The 10,000-nt window shown below is 33.5% G+C and overlaps 2 protein-coding genes across 2 annotated transcripts; both read left to right on the forward strand.

Moving 5' to 3' along the window:
• The first annotated feature begins 1,847 nt into the window (after positions 1 to 1,847).
• On the forward strand, positions 1,848 to 2,690 carry LOC122267060 (uncharacterized). The gene is made up of 2 exons (XM_043037034.2): positions 1,848 to 1,899; positions 2,024 to 2,690. The coding sequence occupies exons 1-2, from the start codon at positions 1,891 to 1,893 to the stop codon at positions 2,594 to 2,596; spliced, it is 582 nt and encodes a 193-aa protein (XP_042892968.2). The 5' UTR covers positions 1,848 to 1,890; the 3' UTR covers positions 2,597 to 2,690.
• Positions 2,691 to 7,162: 4,472 nt separating this feature from the next.
• On the forward strand, positions 7,163 to 7,741 carry LOC147468160 (uncharacterized). The gene has a single exon (XM_086554649.1). It carries the CDS (start codon positions 7,182 to 7,184, stop codon positions 7,728 to 7,730), a length of 549 nt encoding a protein of 182 aa, XP_086410775.1. The 5' UTR covers positions 7,163 to 7,181; the 3' UTR covers positions 7,731 to 7,741.
• The last annotated feature ends 2,259 nt before the right edge of the window (positions 7,742 to 10,000 follow it).

Raw genomic sequence — 10,000 nt, forward strand, 5'->3', positions numbered from 1 at the left:
ATGCATATATGCATATGCATATATGCATATGCATATATGCATATGCATATATGCATATGCATATATGCATATGCATATATGCATATGCATATATGCATATGCATATATGCATATGCATATATATATATTCTATATACATATACATATACATATATATATATATATATATATATATTATATATATCTATATACATAAATATATATACATATATATACATAAATACTATATATATATATAGATATATATATATATATATATATATATATATAGATATATATATATATATAAATCCTCTGTCTTTTGTGGAACTATATATATATTGTTATATATATATATATATCTATTTACATTATATATATATATATATATATATATATACATATTACATCTCTGTTTTTGTGGACTATCCTTTCTATATATATATATATATTATATATAATATTACATCTCTTGTGTTGTGGAACTAATTCCATTCTTATCTTCTCGAGAGCTCCCGTATTGTGGAATATATATCCATTTATGTATATAACTTGTCTTAATATATAAATATATACATATATATATTATGTTGTAGGAATATATCTATATACGTAGTATATATTCTCTCTATAGATATATATCTATATATATAATATATATATATATACTAAGACATATATATGACACATACATTTATGTGTTGTGGTTACCACACCACAAGACAACATATACCAACTATATACATAAATAGACTTTCTTATATATACATATGTATACATACACATACACACAAGACCAGGAAAAACCACTACACACAAAATAGATTATGCGTTGTTGTGATGCATATACACAAGACAGGGAAAACCCATACACTCAAAAAATAGATTTATGCGTGGATGTGTGTGTGCTGGATATCCCTTTCTATATGTTGTATCTACAAGTATCTACATATATACAGATATATATAAACCAATAGATAATACACATACAAGGCAGGAAAACCCACTACACACTAAATAGATTTAAGCGTGGACTGTGTGAATGCTGATATATATATATATAAATATATATATATATATATACATATATATATAAGACCATATATATATATATATATATATATATACATATATATATTATATATATATATGTATGTATATGTATACTGTATAGCAGTGCTCGAATATAAATAAATATATATATCTATATATATATATATATATATATATATATAGTATTATATCTATATATATATATATATATATATATATATATATATCTACATATATAAATATATATACATATGTATTTATATAAATTTATATACATATATACATTTATATGTATACATATATATAACTATATATATATATAATACATATATATATATATATATATATAGATGTATACATATACATATGTATGTATATGTATGTATATATATATATATATGAATACATATATGTATACGTATATAATTATATATATATATATATATATACATTTATATATATTATATATATATATATATATATTCATTTATTTATACATATATATGTATACATATATACATGTGTGATATATATATACATATATATATATATATATATATATATATATGTTATATATATATATATATATATATAGAGAGAGAGAGAGAGAGAGATGCCTTGAAATGCCAATTACTAAGTATCTGTATCTTGAATAGCTAATTACTTGGTAACAAGAATCTAGTCTCCGCCGAGGTTATTAAAAAATGAAAGAAAACAAAAAGTGACATCTAGCATCTGCTTGACCTTGTGCTAAAAGTCCAAGCGAGTATAAATACCAAGTTGAGTTCGGACAGTGCCACACTTTGCTGTTTGTGTCTGATCTTTCGTCTCGTTCTTAAGGAAAGCAAATTTCATATCATGAATATGGTAAGTGAGACTATCCCTATCTTTACCTTACGAACAAAATTTGTATGGTATATTCTTTGTGTTTGTATTTGTGTGCATGGGGAGTACCTAATAAGTTGATCATCAAATGTCGCTATCTCAACAGCTACGAGGTGTCTCCGTACTGGTTATGGTGTGCATGGTGTCCGCTGCGAAGCTGCAAGGCTACAGTGAGGGAGGTGACTCTGGTTTGGGAGTCGACCTGAGCGGCGGAGTCCACGGCGGTGCCGCTGGTGGGGCCGGAAGCGGCAGCGTTTTCCCGGCCGTCTTCGTCGGAAGCGGAGACCTCCCTGCTAGTGCTTTCGGAGGCGTTGCTGGAGGTCTCTCGGGAGGCGCTGCCGGAGGCCATGCTGGCGGCGCTCTTGCAGAGGAGTACACTGGTCCTGTTGACCCTGTTGCACCTGTTGTTGCCATTGAAGAGGAATACAGTGGCCCAAGCGTCGGCGGAGCTGGTGTTGCTCCCGTGGTGGCCGTTGAAGAAGAATACAGTGAGCCAAGCTTCGGCCCTGGCCCCGTTGCTGTTGTGACCGTTGAAGAAGAATACAGCGGGCCTAGCATTGACGTTGCTCCTGTTGCCCCCGTTGCTCCCGTTCCAGCCCCTGGAGGGGAGTACACTGGACCCAGCGAAGTCGCCCAAGTCAGCCCCCCAGTCAGCGAATACGATTCGCCAAGTCACTGAAACTTTACTAAAATGGGATTTTCCTGACATATTTATGTAACTCTTTCAATGAAGTTCATTCAAATATTTATGATAAATAAACATCTTTATCAACTACTAAGTTTGATTTGAACCACATACATTGGAAACATTTCTATAATCGTAATAAAACAAGCTTCGGCCTTGGCCACGTTGCTCCCGTTCCAACCTCTGGAGGGGAGTACACTGGACCCAGCAAAGTCGCCCAAGTCAGCCCCCAGTTAGCGAATACAATTCGCCAAGTAACTGAAACTTTACTAAAATGGGATTTTCCTGACATTTATGTAACTCTTCCAGTGAAGTTCATTCAAATATTTATGAGAAATAAACATCTTTATCAACTACTAAGTGTTATTTGAACCAGATGCATTGGAAATAATTCTTTAATTTTAATAAAACAAGCTTCAGCCTTGGCCCCGTTGCTACCGTTTCAACCCCTGCAGATGAGTACACTAGACCCAGCGAAGTCGCCTAAGTCATTCCTCCAGTTAGCGAATACAATTCGCCTAGTCACTAAAGTTTTAAGCAATTGGGGCAAATGTAACATCCCTCCATAGTAAACATTTATTATATTTTTTCCGATGAAGTCTATGCAAATGATTATGAGTAATATATTCATCCTTAAAAGATACTAAGCTTTTCGTTTTTTTAGGGGGGGGAGGGGTATTCAAAATATATACTGGAAATAAAAGAAGACTTCCAAAAACAAATAACAAGAGTACCAAAATAGTGTTCAAATGAAAAGATTGCTGCTATAAACACATACCAAAGTCGTAGAATAATGGGCGAAATTAAAGCTATTGGCGTGAAAAGCCTTTCATATAAAAAAAAAAAAAGGGTTGGTGGGAAAGGATTTGGGTGAGACGCAATTCCGGAGAAAGTGTGTGTGTATAGGTATATATATACATATGTATATATATATACACATCCATATATATATATATATATATATATATATATATATATACATATATCCATATATATATATATATATATATATATAAATATATATATATATAAATATATATATATGTGTGTGTGTGTGTGTGTATGTGTGTGAGAGAGAGAGAGAGAGAAAGATGGTCGAATGCAGTAACGCATTTTATATAGAAATATAATTTTTTCTTCCTTCACCGAAACTCGATCCCGGGTCGTCAGGGTGACAATGCTGGCTACTAACCCAATAAACCACGCAGCCCACTAAAATAATTGTCTAACCAGATACCATACAACCATCATGGAAATTACCTATTTACTCTTAGCAGAGCAGTGATAGCGAGGTTTTACAGACAATTTCTGTGGACACTCAACAGCAATGAATTAGAAATTCAAGTCATAAATCAGGTTACCGAGGTCATATCTATATGAGAAAAATGGTATATGCAATAAAGCATTTAATATAGAAATACAAATTTTACCTCCCTGACCGAAACTCGATCCCGGGTCGTCAGAGTGACAATCCCGGCTACTAACCCAATAGACCATGTGACCCCTAAAAGAATTGTCTAACCAGATACCTTACAACCATCATGGAAATTATCTATATACTCTTAGCAGAACAGTGATAGCGAGGTTTTACAGACAATTCCCGTGGGCACTTGGCAGTAATGAATTAGAAATTCAAGTCACAAATCAGGTTACCGAGGTTATATCTATGTGAGAAAGATGGTAGAATGCAGTAACGCTTTTAACCCACAGCGGACGGGTGTCAGGACATACATGACGTAGGAGCTTTGGCCTGACGACGGGCGTCCTGACGTACATGACGTTCGGGGATTTTGGATCACTGTGCTATTTTATTTTACTATAAAAAAGGAATGAGTGATGATGGCTACTGCAGTCATAATTACTATAATTAACGTAATACCATGCTAGCTTAACGTCCAAAACCTAGATGGCACCACTTTTTCCTAGCACCAGCAAGAGAGAGAGCCTTGAATGGCACCCATCCACGGTCTCTAGCAAGCACTATCTTTATAGAGCGATGACACACACTAAGTTGACGAACTCTTGCTCAAAAGTACCGCCGATGAAGGATGTGCAGTCAGAACGGGAAGAGGAAGATGACTCAATACATACCCAGTGTCTAAAATGTACTCCTGTGCCAATATGGATGCCTTTCACTGTGGCACTCACAGTCACAAGCACAGGTTTCATTCCTCTTCCTTACCTCTTCTATTTATCTTTATTGTAGGCGGTTATATGTTTCGTATTCGTTCATGACAGCACAAAAATACGAAAAAAATATAGTTACCTTTTGTCCTCCCATAAAACAGCAATACTTCTATCACACTGAGTATAAAGAAAATAATGAGCTAATATGGATAATATACTACAATTTTAGTCTACTGCAGCACTGGTAGAGCCTGTCATATGTCTGTCATAAGTCTCTAAACTCAATAAAACACACAAAAAAACAAAACACAAAAAACGCTCTAGTTTTTCAATGAATGACTGAAAGAGAGTGGGAATGTTCAAATTATAATGCTTCAAGCAGTCTCTCTTTAAAATAAAACTTATCCCGGAGGCTGGGCAAGCATATTTATCCCCGTCTGCAATGGGTTAATATATAGATACAAATTTTACCTCCCTGACCGAGTCTCGATCCCGGGTTGTCAGTGACAATCCCGGCTACTAATCCAAGAGATTTCAAAAGTATTCTACCTCTTAGCCTGTGTTACCAGATTATCACGGCCTGTGCTCACAAGAGTTGGCGAGCTGTGTGTCTCCACTCTTTTCATTTCCTAGGAATATTCGAGTTGAAATTATTGCACACAGACTCTGTGTTGCAATTTCATGTAGAACGGTATACACAGCCCTTCTTCAATTCAAATGAGGATAAGGATAAGATAAGTTTGTGGAGCAGACGCTTCGCTGGGTTTATATATACCAGGGCGAGCCCGCCCGTGTCGGCGTGTGCTGCCTCGTGGGAGAGTGTGCCAACGAGTGTTAACTCGACCTGAGCTTGGTCCTTTACCAATCGTAATGTCCTGGCACGGCGATGACCGCCAGGCGACAGTGGAAAATGCTTCCTCGCCATGGCTTTTCAAGTTCTTTTGATGTTCTTGGCATCGCGCGGCTGGTGTTGCATCTCTTAGAGAAAATTAACTTTCTATAGATTATTCACCATTTTTACTTTCTTCTTTGACAAAGTTTCCTTTTGCAGTTAGCTAGTATAAAAAAATTATATATATATATATATATATATATATATATATATATATATATATATATATACATATGAATTTATATCTATGAATGTATATATATATATATATATGTATATATATATATATATATATATATATATATATATATGTATGTATATATATTATATTTATATATATATAAATATATATATATATATAAAAATATATGTGTGTGTGTGTGTGTGTGTGTGTGTATACATACACACAAAAATACACATATACATATATATATCTATATATATATATATATATATATATATATATATATATATGTATATACATATGTATATATATATATATATATATATATATATATATATATATATATATATATATATGTATATACAATATATATACATAAATATTTTTATACATACACACTCACACAAGTATGTATATATATATATTATATATATATATATATATATATATATATATATATATATATATATGTATATATATATATATATATTTTATATATTTATATATATTTTATATATATATATTTATGTACATATATATATATATATATATATATATATATATATATATATACATAGATATATACATGTATATATATATATATATATTATATATATATATATATATATATATATATATATATATATATATTATATATATATATGCATAAGTATATATATGTATATACATATATATGTATATACATATATATATATATATATATATAATATATATATATATATATATATATATATTATATGTATATACATATGTGTATGTGTGTGTATCAATGTATATACATATGCATATACATACATACATATATATATATATATATATATATATATATATATATATATATATATATATATATATATACATATGTGTATAGGTGTGTCTTAATGTATATACATACATACATATATATATATATATATATATATATATATATATATATATATATATATATATATATGTCTTGAAATACCAATTACTTAGTATTTGTATCCTGAATAATTATCTGCTTAGTAACAGGAAACTAGTCGTCGCCGAGGTTATTCAAAAATGAAAAAAAAAAAAAAAAGTGACATCCAGCATCTGCTTGACCTTGTGCTAAAAGTACAAGCGAGTATAAATACCAAGTTGAGTTCAGACAGTGCCACACTTTGCTGTTTATGTCTGATCTTTCGTCTCGTTCTTAAGGAAAGCAAATTTTAAATCATGAATATGGTGAGTGAGATCATCCCTATCTTTACCTTACGAGCAAAATTTGTGAGGTATATATTTTGTGTTTGTGTGTGTATTCATGGGAGGTACCTAATAAGTTGATCATCAAACGTCGCTATCAACAGCTACGAGGTGTCTCCGTACTGGCTATGGTGTGCATGGTGTCCGCTGCGAAGCTGCAAGGCTACAGTGAGGGAGGTGACTCTGGCTTGGGAGTCGACCTGAGTGGCGGAGTCCACGGCGGTGCCGCTGGCGGGGCCGGAAGCGGCAGCGTCTTCCCGGCCGTCTTCGTCGGAAGCGGAGACCTCCCTGCTAGTGCTTTCGGAGGCGTTGCTGGAGGTCTCTCGGGAGGCGCTGCCGGAGGCCATGGTGGCGGCGCTCTTGCAGAGGAGTACACTGGTCCCGTTGACCCTGTTGCACCTGTTGTTGCCATTGAAGAGGAATACAGTGGCCCAAGCGTCGGCGGAGCTGGTGTTGCTCCCGTGGTGGCCGTTGAAGAAGAATACAGTGAGCCAAGCTTCGGCCCTGGCTCCGTTGCAGTTGTGACCGTTGAAGAAGAATACAGCGGGCCTAGCATTGACGTTGCTCCTTTTGCCCCCGTTGCTCCCGTTCCAGCCCCTGGAGGGGAATACACTGGTCCCAGCGAAGTCGCCCAAGTCAGCCTCCCAGTTAGCGAATACAATTCGCCAAGTCATTGAAACTTCACTAAAATGGGATTTTCCTGACATATTTATGTAACTCTTCCAATGAAGTTCATTCAAATATTTATGAGAAATAAACATCTTTATCAACTACTAAGTATTATTTGAACCAGATGCATTGGAAATAATTCTTTAATCTTAATAAAACAAACTTCAGCCTTGGCCCCGTTGCCACCATTTCAACCCCTGCAGATGAGTACACTAGACCCAGCGAAGTCGCCTAAGTCATCCCTCCAGTTAGCGAATACAATTCGCCTAGTCACTAAAGTTTTAAGCAATTGGGGCAAATGTGACATCCCTCCATAGAAAATATTTATTTATTTTATTTTTTTCCGATAAAGTCTATGCAAATGATTATGAGTAATAAGTTTATCCTTAAAAGATACTAAGCTTTTCGTTTTTTTTAATGGGGGGGGGTTGGATATCCAAAATATATACTGGAAATAAAAGAAGACTTTTCCAAAAACAAATAACAAGAGTACCAAAATAGTGTTCACGTGAAAAGATTGCTGCTATAAACACATACCAAAGTCGTAGAATAATGGGCGAAATTAAAGCTATTGGCGTGAAAAGCCTTTCATATAAAGGTGTGTGTGTATAGGTATATATATACATATGTATATATATATACACATCCATATATATATATATATATATATATATATATATATATATATATATATATACATATATATATATATATATATATATATATATATATATATATATATATATATATATATATATATATATATATATATGTGTGTGTGTGTGTGTGTGTGTGTGTGTGTGTGTGTGTGTGAGAGAGAGAGAGAGAGAGAGAGAGAAAGATGGTCGAATGCAGTAATGCATTTAATATAGAAATACAATTTTTTCCTCCTTGACCGAAACTTGATCCCGGGTCGTCAGGGTGACAATCCTGGCTACTAACCCAATAGACCACACAACCAACTAAAATAATTGTCTAACCAGATGCCGTACAACCATCATGGAAATTACCTATATACTCTTAGCAGAGCAGTGATACTGAGGTTTTACAGACAATTCCTGTGGACACTCACCAGCAAATAAATCAGGTTACCGAGGATATATTTATGTGAGAAAAATGGTATAATGCAATAAAGCATTTAATATAGAAATACAAATTTTATCTCCCTGACCGAGACTCAATCCCGGGTCGTCAGAGTGACAATCCCGGCTACTAACCCAATAGACCACCCGACCCCCTAAAAGAATTGTCTAACCAGATCCCTTACAACCATCACGGAAATTATCTATATACTCTTAGCAGAACAGTGATAGCGAGGTTTTACAGACAATTCCCGTGGGCACTTGGCAACAATGAATTAGAAATTCAAGTCACAAATCAGGTTACCGAGGTTATATCTATGTGAGAAAGATGGTAGAATGCAGTAACGCTTTTAATATATAGATACAAATTTTACCTCCCTGACCGAGTCTCGATCCAGGGTCGTCAGAGTGACAATCCCGGCTACTAACCCAAGAGATTTCAAAAGTATTCTACATCTCTTAGCCTGTGTTACCAGATTATCACGGCCTATGCTCACAAGAGTTGGCGAGTTGTGTGTCTCCACTCTTTTCATTTCCTAGGAATATTCGAGGTGAAATTATTGCACACAGACTCTGTGTTGCAATTTCATGTAGAACGGTATACACAGCCCTTCTTCAATTCAAATGAGGATAAGGATAAGATAAGTTTGTGGTGCAGACGCTTCGCCGGGTTTATATATACTAGGGCGAGCCCGCCTGTGTCAGCGTGTCCTGCCTCGTGGGATAGTGTGCCAACGAGTGTTGACTCGACTTGAGCTTGGTCCTTACGCATCGTGATGACCGCCAGACGACAGTGGGAAATGCTTCCTCGCCATGGCTTTTCAAGTTCTTTTGATGTTCTTGGCATTGCGCGGCTGGTGTTGCATCTTTAAGAGAAAATTCACTTTCTATAGATTATTCACCATTTTTACTTTCTTTTTTGACAAAGTTTCCTTTTGCAGTTAGCTAGTATATATATATATATATATATATATATATATATATATATATATATATATATATATATATGAATTTATATCTATGAGTGTATGTATATATATATATATATATATATATATATATATATATATATATATATATATATGAATTTATATCTATGAATGTATATATATATATATATATATATATATATATATACATATATGAATTTATATCTATGAATTTATATCTATGAATGTATATATATATATATATAT

The sequence above is a fragment of the Penaeus japonicus genome, unplaced genomic scaffold (genome assembly GCF_977035675.1).
Source record: "Penaeus japonicus unplaced genomic scaffold, GWHDUDI00000001_assembly GWHDUDI00000030, whole genome shotgun sequence".
Lineage (NCBI taxonomy): Eukaryota > Metazoa > Arthropoda > Malacostraca > Decapoda > Penaeidae > Penaeus > Penaeus japonicus.

What these genes read in the sequence shown, in the direction of transcription:
- LOC147468160 (XM_086554649.1), top strand. Translation starts at nt 7,182, where the DNA reads ATGGTGTGCATGGTGTCCGCTGCGAAGCTGCAAGGCTACAGTGAGGGA.